This window comes from Athene cunicularia (genome assembly GCF_003259725.1).
Source record: "Athene cunicularia isolate RWA chromosome 4 unlocalized genomic scaffold, athCun1 chr4_part1, whole genome shotgun sequence".
Taxonomy (NCBI): Eukaryota; Metazoa; Chordata; class Aves; order Strigiformes; family Strigidae; genus Athene; species Athene cunicularia.
Window position 1 is genome coordinate 8,575,275 of NW_020799098.1, and position 12,564 is coordinate 8,587,838.

Consider the following 12,564-nt stretch of genomic DNA (forward strand, 5'->3'; position numbering starts at 1 on the left):
ACTTACCAGCTTTTTTGTAGGTTCAGAATCTGTACTCTGCCCTGTTTGTTTTTTCTGGTTTGGGTTTGTTGTTTTTTTTTTTTAAAAAAAAATATGCTTTAACCCACCAGGGGATAATAATAAATCTCTGTGCAAATGGTTTTGTGATCATTTTTACAAAACAGTCATATATAGTGCCATTCATTCTGTTCTTTATTTCTTTCTAAACTGTCAATGGTTATTTGGAAAGTTCAAAGCACATTAAGTTAGATGTGCCCATGAAAGTAAAAGCACAGGGTTGAAAATGTTATTAAAGATATGTAAGATGGTAAGCAGCCTTGGAGCTTAGCTCCAAAGCTGCTGGCATTGTGTCAACCTCCCTTATTCAAGCCATTGCAGATGATGTCAGTGAGATGGTGACTGAGTGTCTTTTAGGTGATTAGCAAAGTCTGATCACATCTTTCCAGTTTTGCAGGGTAACCAAAACAATCAAAAGTGAAACCTGATTTGATACAAGGCTGTGTCTAGTGATTTATCATCTGGGAAAAAAATCCGACTGATAGGTTGTCCTGTACTAATAAGGCAGGTAGTAAGCAGGGTGTTTCAGCCCAGCTCTGCTCAAAGTGCCTTTAGCTGATGTGGGTCAATGGATAACACAGCTTTTAGAACACAGCCTTTAATCACATGGCAGTTCCATCTCATATAGCAATCACAAGACAGCCAGATTAAGGATGGATTTCACTGACTAAATTTAGAGCTGGTAGTCTTCATAATGCCTTTTTTTTGTGTGTGTGTACCTGGTCACACCAGTGGGGATTAATTTGGTGAGTGGACTTCCCCAGCTAGTGTGTCCCATGACAATAAGGAGGAAGTCAGGAAGCCCATGTAGACCGATTCTGAGATACAGCTTCAGCTCATGATAGACAACCTGAGATGATGATGTTGATGTCAAACAGCTCTGTGCTCCATCATGTATCTACTGGAGCCACAAGTGTTCCAGACAGCCAGGGAAACCAAAGAGTGTGTGTGCTAGAGAGGAAGGATTCCCAGATTTCCCCTATGCAGTCCTGCTGTCCCTTCCCTGGTCCTCAGCCCCTTCTCGCCCTCTCACTGAGAGGGTGCAGGCCTTTCTGATCATACCCAGCTCCAGCTCTGAGAAGTTCCCAATCTGCCCTCATTGCTCCAGAAAATCCCTGTGGACAGCAATGATCTCCTGGGGGACTTCTGCTTCCACCAGTTTGGGATTCCTTTCATTAAAGAAGCCAGCAATCTCAGCACATGTTTGAACTGTGATGTCTATACCAGCTCAGCACCTATCATCTATTTAAGGCTCCAACAGCATATTGACAATAGCAACAGTGAGGCAGGAGAAAAAACAGAAGTAAATTTTGTCACTGAGAGGGTGGTCAGTCACTGGAACAGGCTTCCCAGGAAGTGGTCATGGCACCAAGCCTGTCAGAGTTCAAGGAGTGCCTGGACGATGCCCTTAGTCATATGGTTTAGTTTTAGGTAGTCCTGAGAGGAGTGGGGAGTTGGACTTGATGATTCTTATGGGTGTCTTTCAACTTGAGATATTCTATGATTAAATTATGCCTTGCTTTCTCTGTATAACTTTCAACAGTGAGTCCAGGTTGTAATACTCCAAATTTAATTTTTTTAGTTTGTTGTAAAGTACAAAGAAAATTTCTGACAGGTTTATGGCGTGGTTTTTAAGCCTCTCATGGATTTGAGAGTTTATGCTCCAGTTTGTGCAGTTGAAGTAAGACTGTAAGAAAGATAAATAAACAAAAATAACAGCACCACACACATACTGAATGTACTAATGTGAAAAACATGAGTGTGTACCAGACTGAATTTCTCTGTGTCACCGAAGTATTGCCATGTTGGAATGCCAAGTAATCACTCAAAGGCTAATTTATTGCAGAGCAGTAAGCAATAACTTTGATTTTTATCTCAAGCCTCATGTCATACAACCAATTCCAAATCTTGGAACAAAAGTGAAGTGGACTTTTCTTTGGGACCAAGTTAGTTTTACATTGCTGACACTTGTTTTTTGATGTTGCTTTTGTTTCCCCCTCTTATAGACAGAAACTCTGCTTCTTCAGGTGGAAAAGAGAAATCTGTGCGACTGTGTAACTGCAAATCTGCTGAACTGAATCCTGGAGGCCACCTAAGGAGTGTCACCTGTTCAGTGGTTTTTAAAATGCAGCTGTATAAAATACAGCTTTATGGAGTTCATGTTGCAAGCATGTATGCCCCAGTGTATGGAGGGAATGGTGGGGGCTGTGTCTTATGTGTTTGTCTGTTCTGTTTGGTTTTTTTTAAAGATACCCCATTTTCACATCCACTGGGTTGCCAGTAAGGGCTCAATTCAGTAAATCTGTTATTTAGTATTACAGTGGAGAAAAAATTTACCTGCTTTGATTTTTAAATCAGAGTTGGCCAAGTGTAACCCACAAGATAAATATGGCCAGCAGTGCTCTAGAGACTCTTGCAGCTGTGTTTTGTCTCTAATATGAACATATTTCTGTGGCAACTTACCCAGTTATATTAAGACAGAGAATTGTGGTCTCTGTAGGCTTTGCCTGTGTATTAAAGATGATGGAATTCCTTTCTGTTTGTTGTCTGCACTGTGACCACATTCAGGCGTGCTGTAGTTCTGTCAGCTGTATTGAGGTATATGTCACGAGAAGTTATATGTGTGCTGTACTTGGACCAAAACAGTTTATATCTTTAGTGCTGAGTTTTCTGATATCCTGCGTGAGAGTATTGTCTTCTTTAATTAAAACGTTTAGTTTCTTCCCCTCCTTCCCTGGACACTCCATTCTTAGCCCGCTGTATCTCTGAATAGCTTTATCTTAGCAGGTTAAATGGATATAGTAGGAAAAGGAGAATAAGGGTATGACTAGGCAGCCTTGCCAGCCTTGCCAGTTCCAGCTGTACCAAATGCTACCACCAGCAACTGCTCAGCATGACATTGGAGGAAAGCTCCATGCAGTGCCAAGAGGTTTTTTCGTGAGTGTTCTCCTTATTTTACTTCAGGTGAAACACAGTGGTTAGGTCACGCATATTTAATCCTTTCTGTGATGGACTGAACTCTGAACGTTTTGGTCTTTCCTTGTAGTTGTCTTTGAAAGCTGCTCTTTCAGCCATGAAGAAAGACTTGTGTACCTGAAAGCTGTTTTTTATCCTCTACCACTTTATTCTAAGATACTGTGTCTGCTCACATGTCTGTATTAGGTGGAGCAGTTTGATTGGATGCTCTGTTTGTTTGACACAATTTCAAGCTGTCTCAAACCACTTCAACAGTGGGACTGTGGGGTGCTAACATGGCTTGGGGAGTGGATAGGAGGTGGACATCTGAAGGCCAAAGTCTCCCCAGTTGAATTTGGAAGAAAGTGCCTGCCTATGGCCTTACTTCTCTAACTAAATTGATGGGACTTTTCTGTAAGTAGATAAGAGAGAAAACACAACTACTGCTCTGCCAGTGCAGCTGCAGGTATGGTAACAAAACAGCTTGGGGATTAGGGTAACATGATAGTCAGCCTCAGCGGCTTGCCAAACCTGTCCAGGGCTTGGAACACCAATTCCTTCACACTGAGAAGTGCAGCATGCCCTTCTGCATGGGACCAGGACCCGCAGAGGGGATTCTGATGTTATTTTTCCAAATTCCCTCAAGGAGCACCTGTGCTGTGTGTTTTTCACTAAACCTGTTCACACAGCATAGGAGCATTGGCACAGCTCATATCTGGCTGCTTGGCAAAATAAGAGCAACTGCAAGCTTCACCTGCAGCTCCACTCCCAGAGTGGGAAGGGGCAGAAGTCCTCACTCATGCATGGCAGAGCATTTTCTGGTTTTCCTGGAGCAAAGCCTCCTTTGGAGAGCTTCAGCTCATCCTGACTGTAGCAAAATCGCTTATTAGAGCTTCTCTTTTGCTGCACATGGGTCATCCCCATATAGTTCTAGCTTTTGTTCCTCTGCTTTGCTCTGTACCTGCTTTGGCTCTCCTCTCCAGTGCAACCTCCATTCCCCCTTCTGGTCTGGTATTGCCCTCTCTCTAGGCCCAGGGGTTTGTCAGTGAACCCCTGGCCCCTCACCCTGATGACTGTATGTAGTCACTGCAGGTGTGGGCAGTGGGGCTGATACTTCTCAGGTCAGCAGTCCCTTTAGATCCAGCTATCAGCACTGCAGGAGCAATGACTGGCACTCCAATTTACCATGGAGTGAATGAACACGGTGCTGAGCAACACTGGTATCCCATTCCCTATCCAGAGGAGATGTTGTGGGGAAGTACCTCTTTTTACCTGGGAAGCCAACATTCCCATTGTAGAACTTGGAGGAAATCCCAGAAGAGTTCAGGTGCTGGAAACTCTGCTCCCAATACTAAATTAATTCATGGACTGTCCACCAGGATGTTGTAATCTCACTGGTTTGTTATAGGTGTGGACAGGAACCCAGCCATGGTCAGCCACTGGTTTTGCCAGGTGTTGAGTAATAAAATGTTCTGGCACAACTGGAAACACCTGTAGATCTTGATGAACTTTTCCTTTGGTGTCTGCACAGGCATCAGCTTGAACAAAAGAAGTCTGACCATGTAGAAATATTTTCCTTCAGTCATTTTGCTACCCCTCTACCTTCTGATTCACATGATCAAAACTGGGGTAGCGAAACACAGAACATAATAGCTGTTGCCCCAAGAGAAAGCAGCCAGGAGGGGAATAGATAGGGAAAGGGAAAAAACTTTCTGTTCTTTTCCTCAGAATCTGAAACATTAAAGATTCCTTTCAGTCTGCAGAAGATCCATCAGAACTAGAAAGTTCCTAGTGGAAATTGCTGTATGCTCCTTTAAAGCCCACCTTACCTATTTCCCTTTAGTTGAGTGACTGTTCTGTATTACCTCTTGTTCAACCCCACCAAAATAGCAGGAGAGCAGAAGACAGGTAAAATGCCACCAGTTCTAAAAAGGATTGGCAGGAAGGTCTGGGAATTGCACTCAGCAACCAGAATATCTGTTCTGGACAAGTGAACAGAAACTTGTGAAAGATTTGAATATGTAAACTCAGGTTTAATATGACACAGTGACAAGAGTCAAGACCATTTGTATAGAGCAAAATAATGCAACAGAAGCAGTTAAACTGCTGACAAAAGCAGCTAGGGTAATCCGAATCAAGGTACAGGCTTGGAGTCTTCAGTCTAGAGAAGAGATGAGTGAAGAAGGAGATGATAGTTTATAAAACCATGAATGACCAGAGTGACTGTTTGCTGTCCCTTCACAAGCAAGAAGAGGGGTGCACTGAACGAAGAACGAAGTCAGAGTCAGAGCAGATGGGAGGATGATGGCTCTTGACCTACTGCATGCTTCAGTTGCGGCAGTCCTCACTGCAGGATGTTGCTATTGCTAAAAATTTATGTAGGTTTAAAAAGCAGGTGTTCAAATCCTGTTGCAAACTGTTAAATATAAAAATGCCAAAGTCCCTGAACTACAAGTTGTTGTAAGTTAACAGTGTTGCAGAAAGCCATTGTAGTCAACCTGGTTTTATATTTTCCCTACACATTTCTTACTGTTCAGTGGCAAGGATGAGATACTGGGCCTCAGAATAATCTTTGGTGTGATCTGGTGGAGTTGTTCTTATGTGTAGAAATGAGCCTCTTCTCAAATTCATAAAGCAAACGTCCCTGTGCTCCAGAGAGCCACTCCTTTTTATCCCTTAGAAACAAACACTGCTGGAAAGTCTTAAAGTTCTGGGTTTCCCCATTGCCTGAGGACAGGGAACCATTAAGCAGGCCAGTGGCCCTGCTTCTGCAGCCCAGTACATTGCAAAGACCACTCCAAAGGGAGGAGTAAAAGCTCCTTCTGAAAGGAAAGAAATGGTAATGCAAAACATTTGCCTACATCCAGGAAGGAGCTGTATAATTACGTGGATATTAGGGTCTCCTACATATTGTACAAGCCCAGGCCTGCCTAGCTTTCACTCCTTGCCCTGTGGCCTTCCTCTGCTTCTATCTTGGCTTTTTGCTCAAGCCACTCTCCTACCTATGCTTTGTGCTGACCACTGGATATGCAGAGCATCTCTCCTGTACCATAAAGAAATCTTGCAGCAATTCACTCGTGAGTAGCAACACATGTGCACGTGAAAAATGTCTGCAAGTGATTGTATGTTGCTGTGGTTATGCTGCTGAGCTGGGAAATCTTTTTCAGACTTATGGTCCTGTGTCTTTGATGGCTCTGCCATTGTTTTGCCTCTTGTCCCTCTTCATCCACACATACAGTATTTTCTCTGCCCTCTGAAAGCCTGAAATTTTAAACATGAAAAATGGGAAGCATTAGTACAGACTTTCTCTTCCCATCATACTTAAAACTGCCGCTGTGCCTCCTACAATAAGTGCATTTTTTCTTCTCAAAATCCAAAGGTCCCTGTTAAATCCAAACTGTTTTTTCATATATATTTAATAGAGCCATCAGAACATGCATGCATTCTTGCTGTACACCTTGTCCTGTTCTATTCCCTGTACTACATTATGTAGTCTCTTGCTCTGTGACCGCACTGAAAAATGTCTGGGGCAAAGCTGTCATGTCAATAGACCTGGAAGGGGGCCATCACACCTTCAAGTGTTGTGAACTTATTAAATAAAAATCACAACGTAAAATATGCTGTCCTGTTGTTCTAGTTTCAAGCATAGTATTTGTTTTTATGCATAGATCTGCAGGTTTAATCTCCATGTGGATATTCCTTAACCTTCTGATTCCAACTGTAACTTTGTAGAGATGGGGAGTGGCAGAGATGGTATTTTCAAGGCCTCTAATCTCCCGAATTTTAAAAAGCGGCTTAAAACATAAGAGTTCCAGACATGGGTTCCATGAGAAATGCAAATATCTGCACATATTCTATGTTTTACATTGGTCTGCCTACACTTTTCTTTCCTGGTAGTCAAGGCTGTCATCATTTGATTTCTGCCCTGAACCATGCACCTGCTGAAAACCTAACTAACATATCAGCTTGTCTACATTAGCCTTGAGTGCCTTTTGCTGTTTAAATCAAAGTAAATGATACTATACTTTTCTGGTCATTTAAGTGACAAAACTGTAGCTTGTTTTCTTTGTCAACAGCCTGAAAATGGAACAGGACTGGCAACTCTCTCATTCTTTATATAGCTTCACTCTTCTCTGAGAGCCCAAATCAGCTGGAAAGACTGCTTACTGATGGTGCAAGTTAGACTGTTCCATAGGGTAAGCAGGACACAGTTTTCAAGGGAGACCTCTGTTCAAGTTCTTGTTTTGGGGTGGGAGGATCTGAATATTCTGTGTGCACGCATTAATAGCTGCACTTAAGGGCAGCCCCAGCCCTGAACTATACGTAAATATTATATGTTTTCTAAGCATTGCTATTTTTTTGAAGCTTAGAACTGTATTTTTACCCTATTTGTTTATTTTATTCCTAAACTCCATAAAAGATTTGGCTATGCAAAGGCAGTAGGTACCACTGACAGAGAAATTAAGGAATTGCATCACTGGGAGTTTTCTACTCAAAGTATCAGTTTTTGCATTACAACAGTTAGGGACTTGTCTCAACTGTTAAAGGAAATAGAGACAAAAGATAGCTGCTATTTAGCTTTAAGTGCAAAGAACATTTATTGCATGACATTTTGATATCCATAAGGATATCTATCTAAGGGGATTCTCTACAAAACAGAAAGTGTAGGAGCTTTTCCGCATAACTGAGTTGATGGAAAGATCTACTAACGCAAAGTACATATTAATGTCAAATCTGGACTAACTTTTGAGCAAACCAATGTTCATTTAGGCAAACAATACTGACAAACTCTGTCATTTTTTGTGGTTTCTGCACCTGAGTTTGATGAAACTTAGCCTTTTCCTTTGCATAAATCCCAACAGACTTTAAAGTTTCCTGTGATACCAGGTTTAGTGAGGTTATATCTATTCAGCTCTTGACCAGAGTCTAAAAAGATGACCATGGTTTCACTCTGAAACTTTTCAGTTTAATATAGGGGCTGGGGAGAGACATAGACTTTGGGACCAAAATCAAAGTTGCCAGCATTTGTGAATGCTTATAGTAAAGGCTTTCATTGGAGGTCATCTTTAGTGCTCTAAGTTTACTTTCAAAGCTCTGGGCATTGTCGGTTATTTCTCTTCCCCATTTAAAAAGCAGAACTTCATCCATGCAGTAAATTAGATACATACAGTTTCTTGCCTAAGCAGCTCTTGTATTCATCCTGGACTATATATACACTGTAATAAAGCATCCAGCTTGTGAAAAGTATCTGGTTTCAGCCAACAGCACTGAATATAACTAATGCACAATTCAGTCTTGCATTGAAGTAGGAACTGAGCAGCGTTTAAATGCCTTTTGACAGCTGGTATATTGCACATTTAAAGTATTGTTTGTTTTAAATACAATATAAAATCAAACCCTATTTTACCCACAGAAGGTTGAGCCATGTCCTAGAAGTCAATAGCTTTTCTAAAATAAAATGAGATCTCCCCACCTCCCTTTTCTGTATGCACGTACAGGCTGTGCAGAGAACTGCCTGTGCCTTTTGTTACTCTGGTTTTGGTAGCCACAGAATAATGTGCCCAAATCCCAGCACTTCAAAAAACAACCATCTTCTGATGAATTCATGTGAATTCACATGAATTCACATGAATTCAGAAGGGATTTTTACACACAGTTCTCCAGCAAGTAAAAAATGACATGCTTGTATCTTCCTAGACAGGGATAAGACTGGCAGTAGCAAGGTAAATAACAGCTTTACTGTCAGTGTCATTCAGACTGAGGGTACACAAACAGTACACAACCCTTGCCTAGGCTGTAAATCTACCCCATGTCCAGCACAGTAATCAGTTGCTGGATTTCCAGCCATCCAATTCAAACCTCAAATATAGACTAGGAAAACTGGTATTTTGCCAGTGGTTCTTACATTTTCTTGGAACCAAAAGTCTGAACTGACCTTCATTACACAATAGCTTGACAGCAGCCCCTCCTTTGTGGCAGAAAGCATTCTACAATTTAGAAGGTGTTTAAACATGCTTGTCACACTTGGCTTCAGTTGATTTTTGGAGAACTGATCAAGCCTGGGTATTTTCCCACATATTACACTGTGGTGAAAAGGATTCTTAAGAGTTGACTGGTTCCTGCATTAAAGGATCTTGGTGCTAAATTTCTATCACACTCCCTATTTGCAGCCACATCCCTGATTTGCAGTGTTGTGTGGACTTCACTGGGAAAGCCTCATAGTCTGACCAAAGTTCAGCTTGTGGTTGGATTTTTGAAGGGTTTTCCAGGAAGCTCCAAGATGGAAAACTTGTCAAGCAATGATGCTCTTTGTCATTCCATGAGGGAGACATTTTTTTCCCACCAAACCTCTGACCTAGTGTTTAAAGAAGATACTGATCCATCAAGCAAAGGTGAATCATTATCTCATGCCATGAGGGACAAGCTAAGTATAGGGTGCTTTCTTTTCAGTCCTTCTCAGGACCTGAGATGGCTGCCAGAAAAAAAGACAATAAAATGTGTTCTGTTTATGGGCTGAAACATCTACAGTGCACCAGCCTCTCACCTCTCAATTCATCTGAAAGACTGTCAAATAATTATTTAAAGGATTAAGAAGCTGTGGGCCCTGGCAGCTGCCCTGCAGTCAAATGTCTCCAAATTCCTTTATCAGTGACCCATCCCAAAATGGGAATATTCTCTAGCCATCAAACTTGCTTAGACCGGAGAAACATTGCCTTTGCTCTGCTAACTGAGGGAGGAGAAATAGTCTGAACTGCAGATGCTGTACAAGGGCAATGCATTTCTCCCAGGGGCGTCTGTGTTTATGCTGTAATTACAACACAGAGAGCTGGGAAGTAACTGCCTGGGAAGCAAAATGATTCTCATAATCATAGAATCACAAACAGGAAGGGAAAAGTATTCATAAGAAATCATCCAGTCCATCCCTTGTCTTTATGCAGGGTCAATTATCACTATACCATTCCCAAATGATGTCTAATTTATACCTACAGGTTTAAATATCCCCTGTCTTTCACAGGCGATCCTTCCCAGTGCCATCCCAAGGTCTTTGGTGGTGCCTCCTTGATGCAATTTGAAACTCTGGTTGTTTCTGCTGCTGTTGGTGTCTCTCCTAGTTCCTATTATTGCAGTGACCAAACCAGGTGGAGCTCAGACCTTCTGCTGAAGGCAGTCTAAGCTCTTGCACTTTTTTGGGTATGTACCAGGATAATTGCATTTTTTTTGTCAAAGACAGAATATTGTAGACTGATTTCAGCTTGTGACTCCCTAGCTCCACTGTAAAGTGCCACTTAACCTGCTGTTTCCCATTCTAAATATGAGCTGTTGATTATTCCTGATGAAGTGTAGCACCTTGTTCTCATCCTTATAAAATTTTATTTTGTTTTTAGACCTTTTTTTCCAACTTGTCTGTATGATTTAGAATTCTAGTCCTGTCCCCCAGCATTGCTTATAACCTTCAGGCTGATGTTAAATCTTGAGTCGCCACTTTGCTTATTCATTATCCAGCTGACTAATGAAATGGTGAATAACCCTTGAACTAAGTGAGTCTCTGCAGACCCAACGTGATATATCTTTCCGTGGCAACAGTGACCCATTGCTAACTCTCAGCAGTGACCCAGCCAGTTTTGCTGGCCTCAGAGCAGTTTTCTTAGTTTGCTTCTGACAATGCTTTGTGACACAGCATCAGAAATCTTCCTGAAGTTGATAAATTTGGCTTTACCTACCCGCAAGGCCTGTTACCATGTCACAGAAGGAAACTAAGCTGGTTTGACTTGATTCTTGACAAATACCTCTTATTTGCAACTCCAGTTCTTGTTTTCTGAATGCTTACAAACTGTGGTGGGATTATTGCTTCTAAAACATTCTCAGGGTTTGACATTAAACTGGTTTGTGTGTCATTTTTCCAGTTTCTCTTCCCCCTTTTAAAGACAGTCACTGCATTTACCCTTTTCCATGGCTGGCATAACACACATTTTCCCGGAGTTCTTAGCAGTAATTGCTGATGGTGGTTGCTTTAGTTTCTTCTTTAAATATCCTGAGGTAGGTCTAGTGACAGCCCTGAGTTAAAAGAGATCTCTAGGCAGATTGAAACCCAGAAAAGTGACCTGGCACAAATTTACAAGCATATGAAACTAAAGCAAATTTCTGCTAGATGTTCTTACCTAAAACATGTTCACTGGTATTAGTTGTGTTAGCCTCCTGCTCACTAGTTCACCTTATTTTGCTTGGTTGATAAAATAGATGCTGAGCCCTGTAGGCATCAAGTTGATTAACTTTCCCCTTCTGCTGAACAGAGAACCAACTCTTGGTTTTTGTCTTCCTTACTCCCTATGTGTTTAATGACATGTTTCTTGCTATTCTTCATGTTTCTCACTATTTGCATCTGGTTTTGCTTCTTGGCCTTTCTGGGGTTATGCCTGTATTCTCTTGCCACTCTATTATTCAAGTAATAGCAACCAGACACAGATTCTTCTGTCTCTGTGCTTTCTTATTCTGACTGAGTTCAACACAGGGCTTATAGCCATGTTAGCCAGCAGTGATTTAGCACTTCATATTAGACTGGGATTAACAACCCTATTTGCCATGTGTACCCACAACTATAATAATGAAGTTCTAAAATTAGACCCTTTGCCTGCACCTTCCTTTTATGCACACATATTTTACTCAGGCCTTTAATGTTAGTGATTTTAACTAGGTATATATATTTTCTTCCTCCAGTGCAAGGATGTAACTTTCAATATCTGTAACACTTAGGCAGCAATAAGACGAGGGAGCTACCAGATATCTATCCTCACTAATCATCTTTCCAATAAATGTCTGGATGTTTCTGATTATTTTGGAGGAAACTCTTCTCTTGTTAGCAAATGATAATTAGGTATGGATTCTCTGTAGAAAATGAAAGCGAAATATAAATATTTCTGACAGGACTCTGGGATTCACTATGACATTCTTCATACAGCAAACGGACTCCTATGAATCTCTTGGAATTTTCTCATTCTTTAGAGTAAATTTAGTACTGGTATCCCTTAGTCATAGTGGTAGGCAATAGTGAATGTAATACCAAAGCAAGTCATGCAAGTGCTTTCATGCTTCTGTCTTCTTCAGCTTTTCTGGAGGTGATAGAACAACACAGAATTCTGGAACTTTTCCATGTAGCCTGACTCCTGTTCCCTGTCAGTTAAGAACTGCATCTTGGACCACATGGTTCTGTTAGCAAGAGGAGTTAGGAACCATTTTCATGCTGCTTAAAAATCATGGCATTTGACACAAAAAATGTCCTGATTTTGCAAGTGCAATGTCTGATTGTTTTACATTGATGCCAAGCAATTAAAAAAAAAGGGCATTATTTTAAGTTTAGTGTTGTGCTGTAACAGAGAAATAACATCTTCCACACCATTAAATGTGGCTAGAGAGTGCCCTACTGTAAATCCCGCCCCACTGTCACAAGCAAGAGAAGGTTCAATTGTGTTGTACTGTCTGGATGGCAGTGGTCCAAATCAGCAAGCCCTCCTCCTGTGATGATATCATAGTGTTAAGTTTGGATAGTGGGTGGCT

The 12,564-nt window shown here is 41.3% G+C and overlaps 1 protein-coding gene across 4 annotated transcripts in view; it reads left to right on the forward strand.

Annotated features, from left to right (window-relative positions):
* The window catches only part of LOC113479003 (neuropeptide-like protein C4orf48 homolog), a 36,830-nt gene extending 33,960 nt beyond the window's left edge, over positions 1-2,870 (forward strand). For 3 of the 4 annotated variants that reach the window (XM_026846561.1, XM_026846562.1, XM_026846560.1), the window contains one exon: positions 2,064-2,594. In XM_026846561.1, the coding sequence (XP_026702362.1) occupies positions 2,064-2,135 (72 nt within the window). In that variant the 3' untranslated portion in view covers positions 2,136-2,594. Of the gene's footprint in view, positions 1-2,063 lie in introns of all 4 variants that reach the window. The other variant, XR_003398184.1, reaches the window with a different exon arrangement.
* Positions 2,871-12,564: the final 9,694 nt, after the last annotated feature.